This window comes from Carassius gibelio, chromosome A9 (genome assembly GCF_023724105.1).
Source record: "Carassius gibelio isolate Cgi1373 ecotype wild population from Czech Republic chromosome A9, carGib1.2-hapl.c, whole genome shotgun sequence".
NCBI classification, from domain to species: domain Eukaryota; kingdom Metazoa; phylum Chordata; class Actinopteri; order Cypriniformes; family Cyprinidae; genus Carassius; species Carassius gibelio.
In genome coordinates, this window is record NC_068379.1 from 1022673 (window position 1) to 1044434 (window position 21762).

The 21762-nt window shown below is 40.2% G+C and overlaps 1 protein-coding gene across 2 annotated transcripts in view; it reads right to left on the reverse strand.

Moving 5' to 3' along the window:
• Nucleotides 1–1450: 1450 nt before the first annotated feature.
• The window catches only part of LOC128019384 (mitogen-activated protein kinase kinase kinase kinase 4), a 79850-nt gene continuing 59538 nt past the window's right edge, over nucleotides 1451–21762 (reverse strand). For both annotated transcript variants that reach the window (XM_052605346.1, XM_052605347.1), the window contains 9 exons: nucleotides 19925–20030; nucleotides 17612–17779; nucleotides 16518–16661; nucleotides 14773–14907; nucleotides 14544–14644; nucleotides 13193–13342; nucleotides 12947–13106; nucleotides 10944–11083; nucleotides 1451–3195 (listed from right to left, as the gene is read on the reverse strand). In XM_052605346.1, coding sequence (XP_052461306.1) covers nucleotides 3112–3195; nucleotides 10944–11083; nucleotides 12947–13106; nucleotides 13193–13342; nucleotides 14544–14644; nucleotides 14773–14907; nucleotides 16518–16661; nucleotides 17612–17779; nucleotides 19925–20030 — 1188 coding nt within the window. In that variant the 3' untranslated portion in view covers nucleotides 1451–3111. The remainder of the gene's footprint in view (nucleotides 3196–10943; nucleotides 11084–12946; nucleotides 13107–13192; nucleotides 13343–14543; nucleotides 14645–14772; nucleotides 14908–16517; nucleotides 16662–17611; nucleotides 17780–19924; nucleotides 20031–21762) is intronic.

Genomic DNA, 21762 nt, shown 5'->3' on the forward strand with positions numbered 1-21762 from the left:
ACTCACACGACCACGTCCCACCAGTCCTCGTTAAGACTCTCTTTAACAGACAACTGGTTTTGGGTGCGGGAAGGGGCACTTCTACACCCTTTTTTTTTTTTCTAAAGTAACGTTAAGCAGCACAACAGTTCATGTGCTGGTCATCGCCTAATTAGTACCCGAAGTAGATTAATATAAAGTGTGCTTTTTAAAACAGCATGCGGCAGTGGCAACAATGGGGAACTGTATATTCATGCAGTGTCGAATGTGAAAAGAGTAAATCCGATCAGAAGCTTGTGACATGCTCATGCTCAACACTAAATTCGGATTCGTCAATCAGAATGAATTAATTCAGATAGAAGCAAAAAGTGTCCATGTAAATGCACCTAGCGGCTATATTTACATGCAACCAAATAATGCATCTGTAATCAGATTGACAGCTCAATCGGACTGAAAAGCCTTAATGTAAACACATTAATCGATCCGATTGAGCTCGATCGGATTGAAGGGGGTGGTTTATTACTCTTCTAATACGATTAAGAGTGCATGTAAACAATCGATCGGATTTAACCACAAAACTGAAAGAACTGCACATGTGTAATGACGCAGAAATAACGTAATGAGATATGAAGCTCGGAAAGAGCTGCTCTTCCTTTTGAATAAAGTGTTGTATAAATGCGTGTCCTGTCATTACAAAACTCTCCTTTCACTCGGGAACTGTGAAGTGGAGCAGGACAATACTCGTCCGCAGGCAACCCAGTGTGGGCGAGGGGCGGGGTGTTTTTTATTTTTGCGTGATAAATGAGCAGTGAGCACAGGTTTATATGAAGGCTATATTTATACATAAATGGGTTGTCTGCACATGTCAAAAATCTATTCAGATTTGAAGCTTGTGACATATGTCATATATGTTAATAAAGGGATCTGGTTATTAAGCGTTCATCAGATTCTTCAATCGGAATAAATTCAGTATGATTGAACCAAAATGTGTGCATGTAAACATAGCTTTGATATTATGATTTGAAACTTCTATTATCGTGGACGGTATGATGGCACAAGTGATGAGAACCTGAAATGTCTCTAGAAACAAGAGTTCCCGCTGTACTGCTTTCACCTTGTGGTCACGAATTCCTTTTGGTGCTGCATGACTTTGGATAGGTTTCCAGTAAAAGTAAAATGAGCAATTATGAGGAAAATGATCCATGTTCTTTCTCCAAGAAATTTCTAAGATCTATTACATGTGAAGAGTTTCAAAGGTAATGTAATCTAAAGTAGTATGTGGTGTGTCCAGCCAGCAGCAGTGGAGCACATCATGGACTGAGACAGATCTGTTCCTGCTATTAGATGTGGTTAGGACTACTAAACAGAACAACAGCAGGTGTTTGTTTCTCTAGAAACCTTCCCAAACACAGAAGAAACTTCATTTACACCAGCCCTCTACAAACAGCACAAATAACACAGGCATCCCTCCTTAAAGTAAACCCAATTTATTTCCAAAGAAAAACATCAGGAACATACAGGACTTCCTGTCATATAGAGTGAGGACGTACGGTACAGTGCCACGACTGAAAACACAACCAGCTCCAGAGAGTCACAACACCAGCTGGATTATTAATCAATCAACGACAATGATGGCTGAAATAAAACATAAACAAATCTTCAAATGAAACACAACAATGAACATAAGATTGACAAAACTTTGCTTGTTTAAACCGTTCTTCTTTGTTCCAGCTGACTCATTGTATCAGGGCAACACCTGAAACTGTGTTTAACTGTATGACGGACCCAGAATTCACTTCACAGATAAAACTTAAAGAAGCCACCAAAGCAGTTTTCATTTCGTGGCTGTTTCTAAACACGTACGCTTCACTTTTAGTGAAGTTTTGCCATTGGCACAAATCACATTCTTCTTATGACAAATCTTACTGAAAGTTCAACAGCTTAGTTAAAATCGTATGATCTAATACTATTTAACACAAGTAACATAAATATAGAACTTATAGAAGATATAAATCTGGAGTGTGTGAGGAGAGATGAACTAAACAGAGAAAATAACTCCAGTTACCACAACAGATTCACTCCAATCAGCAGAAGAGAGAGAGTGTGTGTGTGTGTGTGTGGAAACTTTAAAAGCAGGAAGAGAAGAGAAGACAGTACAGAAGCAGCGCTGTGCGTGAGCGCTCATCTCTTTCCTTTGGTTCAGCCGCTTCATCTCTCAGTCCTGCCTTTCATGAATACACACAGTTCAGTTTCAGATCATAGTAATCAGAGTCCATGACAGTCTCACATCCGGCTGAAGTTGGTGTTTCCCTAACAGAGATACTCCTCTGTTTGTGATGCTCTGCATTCACACATCTCTAAAACCATTCAAACTCTTCCCAAATGAATTGAATGTCAGGTCTGTAACGGTGCTCTCTGCTCTGGATGTTGAGTGGACAGTTCAGTTTCAGTTTTCTGGCTCCAATGCATGAAATGCCAGAACAAGCTTTCACTCATGGTTTCTTAAAAAAGGACAGGACAGGTCAAAAGCCTGATTAAAACTCATCGGACACATGACAGAAGGAAAAAGAGGGTTAGAGACAATAAAAAATGAATGAGAATAGATGCCATGAGAGCAGACCAGAGGAGGAGGAGAGGCAACAGAGAGCCTAAACAAACTTATTCATCCAAACCCATGTGTTTGACGCAGCGGTCCGCTTCCGGCTGACGTCACATGACCATTACCTGAGAGCACACTGGGAACACTGTCAGGAAACATTTCAAGCTCCACATTACTGGAACTACTCTGTTTAGTAAAAACAAAGAACAACCTAGAAATAAATACAAGCCATAAATAAAAATACATGACAAAACAAAGCCATTTTGTGTTTCACCACTGTCAGAACACTATATGTGGCACAACAGCAGGATGTCAGCGTTCCTCTCAGCGGAGTCAGATTGTATTAAACTCTAGAGAAAGACATTTACACAGACGAGCAATAATACAGGAGATACTCGAGTCGTTCCTCAGGCAGCAGGTTCAGTTATGTGTGTTTGCCGGTTTGTCAGTCCTGCAGCGGGCTCGGACCGTTCGTGTGGCCTGGCCTCGGCTGATCGTGTCGAGAAACTCCATCGATGGCTCAGACTCCTGCTTTACCAGCTGAGCAGAGAGGTGCGGCCCAGCGTCATGAAGTACACCTGACTCGCGCCTCCAGAACGCACAGATGCAAAGAAAACCTGTGGGAAACACATGAAGACAGACGTGTTAAAACCACAGCTACCTGCTCACAGATCACTCATGCTCTGTAACGCTCAGGACATACATCACTCCAACATCAAAACACTGACGCGATCATATATTCCAGGAAGAAAATAGTTGCTTTAGGACCTTTACAATTTTTTATGCAATTACGTTGAAACAATTAATTGCATATACAATCAAAGTTTGTGTTTACATAATATAGTTGACTGTGTGTGTTTATATGTAAATATAAATTTACACAGTCAACTATATTATGTAAATACGTAAATAAGTATAAATTTTGTAAACACACACAGACACACACACATATACAGTATTGTTCAAAATAATAGCAGTACAATGTGACTAACCAGAATAATCAAGGTTTTTAGTATATTTTTTATTGCTACGTGGCAAACAAGTTACCAGTAGGTTCAGTAGATTGTCAGAAAACAAACAAGACCCAGCATTCATGATATGCACGCTCTTAAGGCTGTGCAATTGGGCAATTAGTTGAAAGGGGTGTGTTCAAAAAAATAGCAGTGTCTACCTTTGACTGTACAAACTCAAAACTATTTTGTACAAACATTTTTTTTTTCTGGGATTTAGCAATCCTGTGAATCACTAAACTAATATTTAGTTGTATGACCACAGTTTTTTAAAACTGCTTGACATCTGTGTGGCATGGAGTCAACCAACTTGTGGCACCTCTCAGCTGTTATTCCACTCCATGATTCTTTAACAACATTCCACAATTCATTCACATTTCTTGGTTTTGCTTCAGAAACAGCATTTTTGATATCACCCCACAAGTTCTCAATTGGATTAAGGTCTGGAGATTGGGCTGGCCACTCCATAACATTAATTTTGTTGGTTTGGAACCAAGACTTTGCCCGTTTACTAGTGTGTTTTGGGTCATTGTCTTGTTGAAACAACCATTTCAAGGGCATGTCCTCTTCAGCATAGGGCAACATGACCTCTTCAAGTATTTTAACATATGCAAACTGATCCATGATCCCTGGTATGCGATAAATAGGCCCAACACCATAGTAGGAGAAACATGCCCATATCATGATGCTTGCACCTCCATGCTTCACTGTCTTCACTGTGTACTGTGGCTTGAATTCAGAGTTTGGGGGTCGTCTCACAAACTGCCTGTGGCCCTTGGACCCAAAAAGAACAATTTTACTCTCATCAGTCCACAAAATGTTCCTCCATTTCTCTTTAGGCCAGTTGATGTGTTCTTTGGCAAATTGTAACCTCTTCTGCACATGCCTTTTTTTTTAACAGAGGGACTTTGCGGGGGATTCTTGAAAATAGATTAGCTTCACACAGACGTCTTCTAACTGTCACAGTACTTACAGGTAACTCCAGACTGTCTTTGATCATCCTGGAGGTGATCATTGGCTGAGCCTTTGCCATTCTGGTTATTCTTCTATCCATTTTGATGGTTGTCTTCCGTTTTCTTCCACGTCTCTCTGGTTTTGCTCTCCATTTTAAGGCATTGGAGATCATTTTAGCTGAACAGCCTATCATTTTTTGCACCTCTTTATAGGTTTTCCCCTCTCTAATCAACTTTTTAATCAAAGTACGCTGTTCTTCTGAACAATGTCTTGAACGACCCATTTTCCTCAGCTTTCAAATGCATGTTCAACAAGTGTTGGCTTCATCCTTAAATAGGGGCCACCTGATTCACACCTGTTTCTTCACAAAATTGATGACCTCAGTGATTGAATGCCACACTGCTATTTTTTTGAACACACCCCTTTCAACTAATTCAACTAATTGCCCAATTGCACAGCCTTAAGAGCGTGCATATCATGAATGCTGGGTCTCATTTGTTTTCTGAGAATCTACTGAACCTACTGGTAACTTGTTTGCCACGTAGCAATAAAAAATATACGAAAAACCTTGATTATTCTGGTTAGTCACATTGTACTGCTATTATTTTGAACAATACTGTATATATATATATATATATATATATATATATATATATATATATATATATATATATATACATACACACTGAGGGGGGAAAAAATATTTGATCCCCAGCTGTTTTTGTATGTTTGCCCACTGACTAAGAAATGACTAGTCTATAATTTTAATGGTAGGTTTATTTAAACATTTGGAGACAGAATAACAACGAAAACATCCAGAAAACTGCACTTCATAAAAGTTATAAATTAGTTTTCCTATTAATAAGTATTTGATCTCCGAGCAAAACATGACTTAGTACTTGGTGAAGAAACCCTTGTTGGCAAGCGCAGGGGTCAGAGGTCAGCAGCTTTGCACACATCTCAGGAGGGACGTTCGTCCACTTCTCTTTACAGATCCTCTGTAAAAGGTAATCTAAATCCTTAAGGTTTATTGGTTGTTGATTCTCCCTCCATAGATCTTCTAGAGGATGGAGGTCTGGACACTGGCTCGGCCCCTCCGTGACCTTCATGTGTTTCTCCTTGAGACACTCCTTTGTTGCCTTGGCAGTATGTTTCGATGTATGCTGGAAGATCCATCCATGACCCATCTTCAGTGTTCCGGCTGAGGAAACAAGGTTCTTGTCCAATATTTTACAGTATACGGCCTTGTTCATTTGCCCCTTGATGTGGTTAAGTCTCTCTGTGCCCTTAGCAGAAAGACAGCCCCAAACCATAATGTTTCAGCTCCGTGCTTGACTGTAGGAATGGTGTTCTTAGTCAGCATCTCTCTCCCTCCAAACACAGTAAGTCAAGTTCATGCCAAAGAGCTCAAGTTTGGTCTCATACAGCACTTTCTCCCAATCCTTCTCTGAATCATTAGATGTTCTTTGCAGGATTTCAGTCCATTGAGGTTTAGTGTGTCACCAATGTTTTTAGGTGACTGTGGTCCCAACTGCCTTAAGATCATTAACAAGCTCCTCTCTTATAGTTCAGGGCGGATCCCTCACCTTTCATATGATCATTTAACATTTACATTTAATCTTTTAGCAGACGCTTTTATTCAAAGTGACTTTTAAATGAGAACAATAGAAGCAGTCAGGTCAACAAGAGAACAACAGTATACAAGTGCCATGACAAGTCTCAGTTAGTCTAGTATAGAACACATAGCCAGGCTTTTTGTTTTATTTTTTATGAAAGACAAGAAAAGAAAGAAAAGTGCTAGTATTAGTTGGTTAAGTGCTGGCGAAAAGATGATTCTTTAGATGTTTCTTGAAAATGAGTAAAGTCTCAGCTGTACGAATTGAGATTGGGAGGTCATTCCACCAGCTGGGCACAGTCCAGGAAAAGGTCCGTGAGAGTGATTTTGAACTTCTTTGGGATGGCACCACAAGGCGTTGTTCACTTGCAGAACGCAAACTTCTGGTAGGAACATAAGATTTAACCGGTGAGTTTAGGTATGTTGGTGCCGTGCCAGTGGTCGTCTTGTAGGCAAGCATCAGTACCTTGAATTTGATGCGAGCAGCTACTGGTAGCCAGTGTAACCTGATGAGGAGGGGAGTAACATGAGCTGTTTTTGGCTCATTGAAGACAACCCTCGCTGCTGCATTCTGGATCATTTGCAGAGGCTTGACAGTACATGCAGGAAGAGCCAGGAGAGCATTACCATAGTCCAGTCTGGAGAGAACAAGAGCTTGGACAAGAAGTTGGATGGCTTGCTCTGACAGGAAGGGTCTAATCTTCCTAATGTTGTATAAGGCAAACCTGCAGGACCGGGTCGTTGTAGCAATGTGGTCAGTGAAGCTTAACTGATGATCCATCACAACTCCTAGGTCTCTGTCTGTCCTCGAAGGAGTTATGGTTGACGAGCCCAGCTGTATAGAGAAGTTGTGATGAAGCAATGGGTTAGCTGGAATCACCAGGAGTTCTGTCTTCGTAAGGTTAAGCTGAAGGTGATGGTCATTCATCCAGCTAGAAATGTCACTCAGACAGGCTGAAATGCGAGCAGCTACCGTCGGGTCATCTGGTTGGAATGAGAAGTAGAGTTGGGTGTCATCAGCATAGCAGTGACAAGAAAAGACAGATAGAAAAATGAAAGATACTAATGACGTCATGTAGATTGAGAAGAGAAGTGGTCCATGTACTGAGCCTAGAGGAACCCCAGTAGCAAGTTGTTGTTAATTAAAAACATCCAAGACACCCTGAAGGATCTATCGGAGAGGTAGGACTTGTGATTAACGGTGTCAAAAGCAGCAGCCAGGTCCAGTAAGATGAGTACTGAGGATTTTGAAGCTGCTCTTGCTAGTCGCAGGGCTTCAGTAACCGAGAGCAGAGCAGAGTCTCAGTTGAGTGGCCACTTTTGAAGCCAGATTGGTTGCTGTCCAGGAGGTTGTTCTGTACAAGGAACATAGAAAGCTGGTTGAACACAGCCCGCTCAAGTGTCTTTGCAATGAATGGAAGAAGGGATACAGGTCTGTAGTTTTCAAGAAGCGCTGGATTTAGTGATGGTTTCTTGAGCAGTGGGTTTACCCGAGCCTGCTTGAATGCTGAGGGAAATGTTCCAGAGTGAAGGGAGAAGTTGATAATGTGAGTAAGTGAAGGAATGACTGAAGAAGAGATCGCTTGAAGGAGGTGATTTGAGATCGGATCAAGTGGACAAGTGGTAGGATGACTGGACAGGAGAAGTTTGGAGACGTCCATCTCTGAGAGTGGAGAGAAGGAGGAGAGAGAGTGTGCATCGGTCATTGTGAAGTTGTCCTTAGTCTGCAGTGTGGAGAATTGGTCACTGATGGATCTTGTCTTTTTTGTGAAGAAAACTGCAAAGTTGTCCGCTGTAAGAGTCAATGGAGGAGGAGGTAGAGGCAAATTAAGGCCCTGTCCACACGGAGACGCGTTTCTGTGAATACGCACACATTTTTTATCGGATAGGCGTTTCGTCCACACGGATCCGGCGTTTTCATCAGGTGAAACCGCTATTTTTTGAAACCGGGTCCCAGAGTGGATACATACGGATACATACAGTATTGTTCAAAATAATAGCAGTACAATGTGACTAACCAGAATAATCAAGGTTTTTCGTATATATTTTTATTGCTACGTGGCAAACAAGTTACCAGTAGATTCAGTAGATTGTCAGAAAACAAACAAGACCCAGCATTCATGATATGCATGCTCTTAAGGCTGTGCAATTGGGCAATTAGTTGAATTAGTTGAAAGGGATGTGTTCAAAAAAATAGCAGTGTGGCATTCAATCACTGAGGTCATCAATTTTGTGAAGAAACAGGTGTGAATCAGGTGGCCCCTATTTAAGGATGAAGCCAACACTTGTTGAACATGCATTTGAAAGCTGAGGAAAATGGGTCGTTCAAGACATTGTTCAGAAGAACAGCGTACTTTGATTAAAAAGTTGATTAGAGAGGGGAAAACCTATAAAGAGGTGCAAAAAATGATAGGCTGTTCAGCTAAAATGATCTCCAATGCCTTAAAATGGAGAGCAAAACCAGAGAGACGTGGAAGAAAACGGAAGACAACCATCAAAATGGATAGAAGAATAACCAGAATGGCAAAGGCTCAGCCAATGATCACCTCCAGGATGATCAAAGACAGTCTGGAGTTACCTGTAAGTACTGTGACAGTTAGAAGACGTCTGTGTGAAGCTAATCTATTTTCAAGAATCCCCCGCAAAGTCCCTCTGTTAAAAAAAAGGCATGTGCAGAAGAGGTTACAATTTGCCAAAGAACACATCAACTGGCCTAAAGAGAAATGGAGGAACATTTTGTGGACTGATGAGAGTAAAATTGTTCTTTTTGGGTCCAAGGGCCACAGGCAGTTTGTGAGACGACCCCCAAACTCTGAATTCAAGCCACAGTACACAGTGAAGACAGTGAAGCATGGAGGTGCAAGCATCATGATATGGGCATGTTTCTCCTACTATGGTGTTGGGCCTATTTATCGCATACCAGGGATCATGGATCAGTTTGCATATGTTAAAATACTTGAAGAGGTCATGTTGCCCTATGCTGAAGAGGACATGCCCTTGAAATGGTTGTTTCAACAAGACAATGACCCAAAACACACTAGTAAACGGGCAAAGTCTTGGTTCCAAACCAACAAAATTAATGTTATGGAGTGGCCAGCCCAATCTCCAGACCTTAATCCAATTGAGAACTTGTGGGGTGATATCAAAAATGCTGTTTCTGAAGCAAAACCAAGAAATGTGAATGAATTGTGGAATGTTGTTAAAGAATCATGGAGTGGAATAACAGCTGAGAGGTGCCACAAGTTGGTTGACTCCATGCCACACAGATGTCAAGCAGTTTTAAAAAACTGTGGTCATACAACTAAATATTAGTTTAGTGATTCACAGGATTGCTAAATCCCAGAAATAAAAAATGTTTGTACAAAATAGTTTTGAGTTTGTACAGTCAAAGGTAGACACTGCTATTTTTTTGAACACACCCCTTTCAACTAATTGCCCAATTGCACAGCCTTAAGAGCGTGCATATCATGAATGCTGGGTCTTGTTTGTTTTCTGACAATCTACTGAACCTACTGGTAACTTGTTTGCCACGTAGCAATAAAAAATATACTAAAAACCTTGATTATTCTGGTCAGTCACATTGTACTGCTATTATTTTGAACAATACTGTACGTCTGGACGGCTAATCCGTATATTTTCTGAAACGATGACGTCATCAGCCCACGTCTCCCCCCTAGTTAGACAGCTCTACGTCACGTAACAGCAACAAAAACATGAACAAACACTGAATGATTGTCTTTTTATTAATTACTAACATTAACACTGATTAATAAATGTATTGTTGCATGTTCATTTGTGTACCACGCGCAAGGTTTATGAGCATAGTCCAAGTCTTCTTCTCTGTTTTTAGTGTATCTCTGTGGCATAATTACAGCACCACATACTGGTCTGGCATGTATACTACATCATTATGCGGTTTAGTGTGGACGCGGATATTTCTTGAGACGAGGAAAAAAAAGATCGGATTGGGGTAAGCTCCGTCTCCGTGTTGACGGGGCCTAAGAAGAGAAGAGAAAGTTTTGAAGAGTATCCGAGCGTCAAAACAGTTGTTCGTTTTGTTGTGGTAGTAGGATGTTTTAGCCGTGAAGACATTTGCATCACCCAATGAGGCAAGATCTTGCACGGAGCTCCAGAGCGAGGCAGACTGATGCTTGTTTTGTATTTCTTCCTTTTCCAAATAATCACACCAACAGTTCTCTTCTCCTTACCAAGCTTCTTGATGATGACTGATTGATTGCTCCTTTATTATTATTATCCTTAATTATAGACTGATAATTCCTTTGTCAGTGGGCAAACATACAAAATCAGCAGGGGATCAAATAATTACACACACACATAAATATTTCTTACACACACACACACACACACACACACATATATATATATATATATATATATATATATATATATATATATATATATACACACACACACACACACACACACACACGTGTGCGTGTTTATATACAATTCACATATAAATAAACACAGTCGGATATATTATGAAAACACAAACTTTGATTTGGATTTGATAGCACTGTAACAATTCATTACTGCAAAGAGTCTGGATGTTATTCTCAATGTTTCCCATCACACTATTATTACTGTTAAACATGGAAATAATACAACTTCATCATTCTTAAAGCAAAAATAATCTCATTAAAATTTAAAAAAAATATTCTTAATTTTCTTGATCCATTGCTTAAGGACAGGTTTTTTTGGGATCACAGGCATGGCCCAAGATCTGATTTCACAGCAAGAACACCAAAAAACTAAATAAACACACCTTGTCATTTCTCTCACACAGAAACTTGAGCCTTTGTGCTCTTTTGTGCATGAAAACTCCATCCAAGTGGCCTGTTCCCACCGAGCGGATCTCTATGGCCTTCTCTCCCCAGCCCATGATCTGGTTAGAGCGGATATAAGCTGCAAGAAACACAACAAGATACAGGTGAGAAATAACAATGTGCTCACAGATACACACACTGGCAGCTAGGCTAGGCTAAACTAAGTCTCTCTCAGTCACACTGTTGACTGGGATCATTTATTGATTGAGTGCATTAATGCTGTTCATTAAACAGATAAGGGGACATTCATTCATATTAAATATAAAGTGAGTTTGCGCAGAAAGCAGAGTAAAAAAAAAAAGGTTTTTAATTTCTCAAATGTTGATGAAAACAAAAGGAAATAAGCAGCAGTGCTGACCATCTCCAGCTTTGTTCAAGACTCAGTTGAGCCACTTTGTACCAAGGTGGGACTGTAAGCCCCAGAAGAGACGGTGGAAGCACTAGCGAGTGTACTTAGATTCAACAAAAGTGACATGACATACTGAGAAGCGTGTTAAAGATATCCGGGAAATTACCACCAGGTGGTGCAAAGGCACGGGTCGCAAACGGACTATAATTGTACAATTTTGGTTTGTAAATGGAGACAAAGTAAAACAACAATTACATTATAATACAACATTGTAACATACTTAAAAACCATTAGAAAATGTACAGTGAGTTAATAAACAGGTAATTAAAAAGTAAAGAAAAAGAAAAAAAATTGCTCTTCCTGAAAGTGACGTGACACACAGCCAAGTATGGAGACCCATACTCAGAATTTGTGCTCTGCATTTAACCCATCCAAAGTTCCCACACACACAGTACACACACATACACACCCGGAGCAATGAACACACACACACAAACACTCACACACACACTGCGAACACACACCCGGAGAAGTGAACACACACACTGTGAACACACACCCGGAGCAGTGAACACACACACACAAACACTCACACACACACACTGCGAACACACACCCGGAGCAGTGAACACACACACACACTGCGAACACACACCCGGAGCAGTGAACACACACCCGGAGCAGTGAACACACACACACACACTGCGAATACACACCCGGAGCAGTGAACACACACACACACACTGCGAATACACATACCTGGAGCAGTGAACACACACACAGACACACACACACACACACAGAGCAGTGTTCATCATTTATGCTGCGGCGCCCGGGGAGCAGTTGGGGATCGGTGCCTTGCTCGAGGGCTCCTCAGTCGTGGTACTGCCAGCCCGAGACTCGAACCCAAAACCTTAGGATAAGGAGTCAAACTGTCTAACCACTAGGCCACGACTTCCCACCTCCTGCATGCTATGAGTGGGGTGGGGACGAGAGTGAGTGGGTGTGTCTGTGACTGAGTAGATGTGCACGTTTGGGACCAAGTCTGGAGTCTCTATAATTAATGGTCTAGGACGCCAATAATCTTTTACGGCAGCAATGAGGAAAAGAAGAAAATCAGTACGAACTCACCTGGTGCTTGGATCCCTAAAAATCAACACTGGCCGTTTGTCCTGCCTATTTAATATCTGAGTAAATTATCTAATAAATAAGCCAGGCTTACAGTCAGGACTGAAAGCAAACACCACTCAAAAGCAAACTAAAGTAGTAGGATAGACTTATATATGGAAATTGGAGACTTTATCAATTTTTAAGGAAAAAGGGTATAGATGGAAAAGACAGTCACAAGACAGAAAGAAATCAAACTGACACGTCACACCATCATTAGCTGTAATAAAACTAGAGCTGGTCCATTCTGACGATGTTAATAGCTGTTCTGGGCACTGAACTGTTGCCTTTAGAGCGGCTGGTGTGATACATATTCAGTAATGCAGTGTGTCACGTATACTTGTACGCTTGTCTATAACTACATGTAACCATACTGACAGTTATTGACTAGTAAAATACTCTGGTGATGATTGAATAGGCACACACCCACAGAGGTGGGCATCTCGCCCCACTGGAGCACCACGTCTTTGGTGATGCGGCCGTAGGTGTTGACATACACGCCCTCGTCTTCATAACACACCAGCAGCTCAATGCCATCGGTGTTTGGCAGGATGATGATGGCATGTGACTGAATACTGGTCTGAATCTGAAACAATGAAGAAAGAGGATGGTGAAGAGTCAGGAAAACACAGCTGGACAAATTCAGATGCTTTTTTCACCAGCAGTACATACGTGAGTTGGCAGATAAATGTCATAGACGGCTCCTGAGTCCACATCCACAGCATGAAAGCCAGAGAAGGACCCATAGATGACCTTTAACCTTTGGCCTTCTTCAACTGTGAGGTCAACCAGCAGCGGCTTGTGCACCAGATCACCGAACGACTACCACACAAAGATTTGTCATTCTTTCATTGTGAGAATCTTCAAAATCATAAACAATATCAGCATATCTCCATTATAAGGCCTATTCACACCAAGAACGATAACTACATTAGCATCCAGGCCAGCACATGATAATGTTCTCTTTATTAGTTTTGTCATCTGCCACTTTAAACGCTCAAGCTCTTGAAAGTCAGCTGGACTCTGATTGGCTGTCAATGTTGTTATTTATCGATTTGAAAGCGATTCCAGCAATATTGTCCCTCAGTGTTGTTTTTTGGGAGGCTAAAAACTTCATAGTTATTGTTCTTATTGTTTGCAATCATTGATAAATGTTCATGTAAAGCTTCAGTGCTCGAGGGAAAGCTTGTGAGTGGAGGTGCAGTGAGAGAAACACAAAGCCTGAGTCCACCGCTCTCTTACTCTAGAAACCAGCTGCTGGTCATCGATGGTCACCTAAACCAACACTGAAACCAAGAGTGCTGGTCTCACAGAATCAAATCTCATGGACAATAACGTCACACTGCCAATGTACATGATTTCATAGCTGAAAGATGAAAATACCTAGATGAACCATTTTTATCAAATTAAAAATAAAGCATGCTAACATTCACTAGCAACTGTGTGTAGAAGTTGAACACTTCTGTACTCACACAAAATTTCCAGCAGAACAATGTTCACATACACATATAAACATGTTCTTACACTTCTTCTAACGCATTGAATAAATTGTTCAAATTGCTTAAAAAATGTATTGCTTATACTGTGCTCGTAGTGTGCACTGTATGTCATTTCACTAAAGCGCAAAAGAAACCATGAGCATGCAACATGGGAAATAAAAGTAAAGCACCAATGAACCACATAACTGGCCATGCGTGTGTTCGCTGGGGAAGACTGGCATGTGGGTATGATATTCATTCTATTCAGGAGCAGTTTCCATGTTTCAATTTTATTATTAACCATGGTAACTGATGTTTCCATAACCCAAAATGCTGTGTTATTTTCACCTCGTGTTATTTTGTATATGTTCAATGACTGTGGTGTCTCATACTAATATAATCGTATTAACAAAAACTAGTTTGGGACTGCTTGATGACCATGGGAAAATGTGGGTGCCATGGCCAAACCAGTTGAGAAGCACTGGCCTAGACAGACTCCTGCTTAGATCAGAACATCACACTCACGGTCATTCTAGTGTATTCACCTTGAAAGCCATGAATTTATGGTACGGTTTGGGAGCCCACGCGTATACTTCTACTGAATTCTTCAGGGCCAGAACCAAGAACTTGATCCTCTCATACTTCACTACAGACAAAACAAAGCACACACGTCAGTGCAAGTATTGTGTGACAAATGCAGACGATCAGATCAATGCCTGAATAAGGAGCAGAAATAACAAAGCGACACAGAATCGTTCAGATTTGAACACATACCAACTTTGTAGTGCACACATCCCTCTAGATCTCCTACGGTGGTCCAGCCCTGCTTCTTTTCCACCTCAGGGTCATTATGGAGGATCTTGTTCCTCAGCCAGGACAGATAATACACCCGCAATTTATTCTTCTTCCCTACAAGAAAAATACATTAAATGTAGTTCAGTTCTCTTGCTCTTTTGGTCCAGACCAAACTTCCAGAAGACCCAGATCAATGCTGTGTGCTGGGCTAAATGTTCTGGCTGTATATGGAGGTATGTTGTATCAGCTCAATTACTCTGAAGGGCTATTGAAATGTGTAAAGGAGTCAAACAGCAGCACACGGAGATCCACTGCAAGGTTCCCATGCCAGTTTCATGCTTCAGTATTTGGGAGAACGCCATTTAAGAGTTCATTTCAAACTGTCCTGTGCCATTATTAATGAGTTAGACAGTCAGATGAATGATAGATTATCAGCTCTATTTCATTTACATTACATTTAGCAAATGCTTATATCCAAAGCAACGTACAAGTGAGTACAACAGAAGCATTCTGAATAAAAGGGCAATAATATGTAAGTGCTGTGAGAACTCTCAGTTAGCTTAACACAGTACACGTAGCAAGTTTTTTTTTATTTTTTTTATAATCAATAAAAACAAAACAAGCAGATAATAGAAATAGAAAAAGACTAGGGAATGCTAGTGTCAGAGGGTCTCTCTCTTTTTTTTTCTTAAAGAAGACAAGTAGTAATAATATAATTAGAATAGAGAGTGCTAGAGTTAGAGGGTCAAATAAAAGTGTGTTTTTAGCCGATTCTTGAAGATGCTCGGATTGAGTTGGGGAGGTCATTCCACCAGGAGGGAATGTCAATAAAGTCACTCCAAGATTTCTGGCTGTTTTTGAAGGAGTTATGGTTGATGTGCCTAACTTGCTGGTGAAATCGTGATGAAACGATGGGTTTGCTGGAATCACAAGCAGTTCTGTCTTGGCAAGGTTGAGTTGAAGTTGATGGTCCATCATCCAGGAAGAAATGTCAGTTAGACAAGCTGAGATGTGAGCAGCTACCGTCGGATCATCAGGGAATGAGAGGTAGAGTTGAGTGTCATCAGCATAGCAGTGATATGAAAAGCCATGTTTCTGAATGACAGAATATAATGATGCCATGTAGACAGAGAACAGAAGTGGTCCAAGAACCGAGCCCTGAGGCACCCCAGTAGTTAGATGTTGTGACTTGGACACCTCACCTCTCCAAGATATTTTGAAGGACCTATCTGATAGGTAAGACTCAAACCATTGAAGTGTGGTTCCTGGGATGCCCTTTGTCAGAAGGGTTGTCAAATCTAAAATTCCCCAGTTTACCATCTTGTGAGACTGATTTGGATCAGAAGAGTGTAATGAAAGTTTCTTAAATCCCACAGATGTTTCAAAAGCGTCTGTGTATGTAATGGAATATTTCACCATGTCTAAAAAGGATAATCTACAGCATGTGTTAGCGCAATATTCAAACAGCATTTGCACAATTTCTCAGTTTTAAACTGATCACAGTTTCCACATCACGCATGTCATGTCTGAGACTTGACCACAGAGACAGACAGAAACATGAAAATAAAGGAACTACATCGTGCTTGTATTTGAGAGAACCAAATAACACGAAAGGATGTTACACAACAGTGACATTGAAATATGCCTGCTGTTACATGAACACACAGAAACAACCTTCCTTCCTTCGGTGCTCTTCACTATGCAGAGATCATGCATCTCGTTACCTGATATAGTCACAAGCACATTGAGTCCCTCCAAAACATCCATCTGCTGGAAGCGTCTGCGGCTTATGAGCGGGTAGACTTTCCCCTGACCACTGCGATCCAGCAGCATGAGGCCGCTCTCTGTCCCAACCAACAGATTCACACCTGAAAATATGACAGACAGGTCAACACGACAATCCTCTGATGTCCCAATCACACTGACATGTACAAAATCACTGAAACCTCTGTCAGTCACACTGCTGATGTTTGATGGCCAGTGGTGATTCAGTGACCACAAAGCACACAAGATGACTCGCTGATCTCATTACTCATTACTGATGTGGGTCTTCAATCATGCTGAGTGTTAATTCACATGACATTGTTCATAGGCTACTTTTCTGAAACCCAAAAAAGTTTCATGCAGGATATATATTTTTTTTTAATACACAAGGACTTGACTGGATGTTGAGAAGTTTGTCTTTGCCGTGTAAGCTTCTGTCACTATGACGAATTTCCCATATGTGTAAACATACCTGGAAATAAAACTGAGTTGTTTCAGAGTCTTGCAGTGATATATACAGTACACAGATGAAGCAGTCTGTAGTGTCAACATATGTTTCTGTAGTACTGGACTCATAGCTGCTGTAATTGAAGACTGAACTACACTTCTTTCACCGCTAAGAGCAAATCCTACTGGAGTTTCACTTCACTACTTCAGGTTTGAGAATCAGGGTCAGCTCTTAGATAACTAGTGAACAACTCATCAAAATAATGCTTTGCACATGTGACAAATAAATGCTAAAAAGTGCACTGGCATATCAATTTCACAGAGCCTTGGTTCCTTTGATTTTGGTGATTTTTTGTTCCTGCCCTTACAGTCAGACTCTGGTGGTTGATTCTGTCTTTTGGGTCAAGTCAAGTCACCATTATTTATATAGTGCTTTAAACAAAATATATTGTGTCAATGCTACTGAACAACATTCATTAGGAAAACAGTGTATCAATAATGCAAAATGATAGTTAAATGTTTAAATAGTGTCTGTGCATTTATTTGCAGTCAAGTCAACATTATCGCTGTAGATCAGGGTCAGGCACTGGTTTTTAACATGACTCACCCCAGAGAGCAGCACACAGGATCTCTGAATTGAACCTCTTCTTGTATTTGCGGATCTCTGGAGTGTCGTTCTGTGGCCGTGTGTTGACAGGATTGACGTTGACCACCGAACCCTTACGGGACGCGTCCAGCCGCAGAGCCTCCTGCAGTCGAGCGTCATTACTGTAAGCTGAGGAATTAAATCAAATCAGGCCACATTTATTTATATAGAGACTTTTACAATTGCTGGACAATAATATAGTGAAATTATGTGATACTATTTTTTATGGTATTTTGATCAAATAAATGCCGCTGTGCAGAAAAGGTTTCTATCATACCATTAAAAAAATCTTACTGATCTCCTTTTGAATGGGGGTGTATATTACATTAACTACTATATAAGGTTAAAAACATGTAACTAAATGACATTTGATTTGACTGGACTTAAAATATCATTAGTTTACCAAGGAGGAAAAAAATAATAATATAAATTGTTATATTTGTTAAAAAAATATAAATATATAATATATAAATTATATTTATGAGTTTCAAATAAACTCTTAAAAAAATAGAAATCTAGCATTCAAAACAACCACAGACAATCATTCTTAAAGCCTTCATGTTGATTTTTCAACACAAGCCCAAGAAAAAAAACCATATAATTCTTTATGGTGTCTGAACGCGATCTGTTGTTTGGATGAGAAGTTCAGCAGCTGGACATGATACACCGTGTATACTGGCAGCTAACACTACTACACCAGATGAGAACGGCACGTCACATGACCCATTATAATCAGTGACTCCTTGACCACAGTAAACAGATGCCACCTTCTATTTCTGACGCTCTCTGAGCATTTACACTACCAAGCTAACTGGACACATAGATATAAAAAGTCCACTTTGATGTATCCAGTGAGATCGTGTTAGGACGTGGCAGATCATTTTCTTTTGGAAGTTTCAGCTTTTATATCTTTGGTGTGAACTTGCCTTTACCAAGTTGCCTCTCAGTGCCCGTCTCTCTCACCACAGCAGTGGACAAAGGTTTGCATCACTGTGATTGGATCTTGGTGGACTAACATCGCCTCAGATAAAGATGCAAGGACAACATGCAGACACCTCAGAGGGGAAGAAGAAGAACTCTTCACTCAGTCCTGGCTAGTTTGGCCTGTGACCAGCACAAATATTCCTTAGGAATCTCCAGGTGCAGCAGCGGCGGGTGAAACAGAAAGATCACAGAGACCTATCCAAATCTAGTCAGAATGGATTTCAAACCTTAAAACTTATACAAACTCCAACAAACCCATCTCATGCTTATTCAGAAGAATATTCTCAATGCCACAGCGTGTTTTCTCTCTAGATCCTCTTTCACACAAAAATTCCGGAAAATACACAGCAGATGTGTCCCATGATTTGTCCCGGGATCATTTAATTATGGTTCATTCACATTGCGAGTGATTGTGCATTCACACATATCCTGTACAGATCCCATAAAGACACATGACATTATGATGTGACGTGTAATGTGATGCGTTCTGTTTCACTTAAACCGGCGAACGATCTCAGATAGTGAGGAGCTAACTGATCTGCGTTTTATTACAGTTATAGTAACTGCACATCGTTTTTCTTCGTAAATGTTGATCTGCCTTCAAAATGTGAGAAAACATATATTCTACATTCAGAGTCTTCATCCAGTGAGAGAACAACAGATACAACCTTGTTTTGAGTCTCCATCCTAGACAGACATAGTGGACTGACCACTTATTTGAACAAATTTGTAACAAGATTAGGCTCCGACAAGCAAACCTTCACTTCAAGGTACTTTTATCTGCATGTTCCAGATTAAGGACGTTCTGCCCCTACTCCAGGGCCGCTTCTGCATGTTTTAGGACCCTTTGCTGCTCCAGGAGATCAACATCCTATAGCGCTTTGAGTTCAAATCTGTTCTAACAGATATCCTAAAAACTCAATTTACTTCAGCATTTTTTCTTTTGATATGTTTTTTTACATTCACTAATAAAGATTTGCAGCACTTGAGATCTTGCAGCACCGAGATCTGACAAAAAGATCAAATGATGGACATGATAATCTTGTCCTGATAATCATTAAAACATCAAAATCTCTGTCATGTTATTTTGGGTTCAGTCGACAGCATTTGTGTCATAATGTTGATTACCACAAAAAAATATCTTCAACTTGTTTGTTGTGTTCTTCAAAAGCTGAAAAACTAGAGGTTAGGTTAGGCTCTTATGATGGCGTGTTTCCAGTGGACCATGATGCTCCAGCAATGAGACGGTCCTCTGCTGGCCACACAGGGAACAGCAGTCATCACACTTACCAGCATTATTGAGTGCACTGCCGGTGGATGGAGAGACCTGGAGGAGGCGCGGGTCAATGAAGGGTGTGAAAGACGAGGAAGACTTGTGCTTCGGCACGGTGGGAGTCTATGAGAACATGAGCAAAGAATGAGAAAATATCTAAACAGAGCAGAATAACACTGAAAATGTAAGCATTCCCTAGTTTATTCATTGTAATAATGCTTATAAAAAGCTTAAGACTGACAGTCTAAAAGGTACAGCTAAACACAAAGATTACAAAACATGCTGAATGACTTGATGGTGGTTGGTGGGAAAAAAAGATGAATTGACTGATGAAAACAATGATGATTACAATTCGAAAAGAAGAACAAAAGTGCAGGAAATGGATGCAAGCAGGCTGAAGGAGAAACCTTGAGAAATGCATTTGTCTTTTCTTGGTTGCTGGGGATCAGTTAAATTACATTTGGATTATCTGCTGTATTCAGAGACAGCTCTGCAAAGAAAGAGCTCCTTCTCATGAGTCATGTAAAGAAACTCAAGTGCATACACCTCCCTCATATACTGAAATGTTGTTTTAACTTTGGTTTTAAAAACAGAAAAGAAAAAATGAAAATCAATAATTAAGATAATGAGTGCTGTCACTGTTTTCCAATCTCTTACAACCTATACAGATGGGGTCACATTAGAAAAAATGTGTTAATAAATAATAATAATAGTAATAATAATAAATAAATAAATAATACAATAATGATATTAAAATAGGAAAAATCTGCCCAGTAACCAAATTTTTAAAATCAATAATACGAACAAGCATCCCACTTAGTGCATTTTATTAACATAAATAAATAAATATCCAGCTATGTTCCTCAGTGCTGATGGTTTTATTCATTTTATTTTACTGTCACATTAATACATAAATGACCTGCAAGAAAGAGAGAGAGAAAAAAAAGGGGGACAGAAATACAAGAAAAGTAGGTCTATTTTATGTAATTAGCAGTTATGTTTTTTTACTGTTAAAAACTTGACCTCAACTTCTGAAAAAAAAAAAAAAAAACGTACTGGATCTGCATGAAGCATGTGGCATCTTTCAAAATGGTGAATTAAGTTTCCAGCTTTGACTTTTTAACAACGTTGTTATCTGTAACTAACTATTCAAACAGCTAATGTCACCTCAAATATCACCCTGTCAGAAACATGCAACTCTCCAATCTACAATTTTCAAATTAACGTCTCCTTTACCTCATCACAACGGTCACTTTACATTGTCACAATGCCTCAATGGCCGATTTACCTCATCACGACGCCTCAACGGCCACTTTACCTCATTGCAATGCCTCAACCTCCTCTTTACCTCATTACAATTACTCAATTCCCCTTTTACCTCATCATGACACCCCAACACCAACTTTACTTCATCACGATGACTCAATGCCCCTTTTACCTCATCACAACACCTCAACAATTACTTTACCTCAATATGATGCCTCAATGTCACATTTACTTCATCTCAAAACCTCAATGTCCCCTTTATCTAATCACAATGCCTCAACAATTGCTTTACCCTATCACCACGCCTCAACATCCACTTTACCTCATCACTATGCCTTAACATTCTCATTACCTCATCACGACACCTCAACAATTACTTTACCTCTTCAAGACACTTCAATGTCCCCTTTACCTCATCCTGATGCCCCAACAAACACTTTACCACTTCATGACACCACAACGTCCCTATTATCTCATCACAATGCTTCAACAATCACTTTACCTTATCACGCCTCATAATTTATTTACCTCATCACGACACCTCAACATTCTCTTTACCTCATCATGACACCGCAACAATCACTTTACC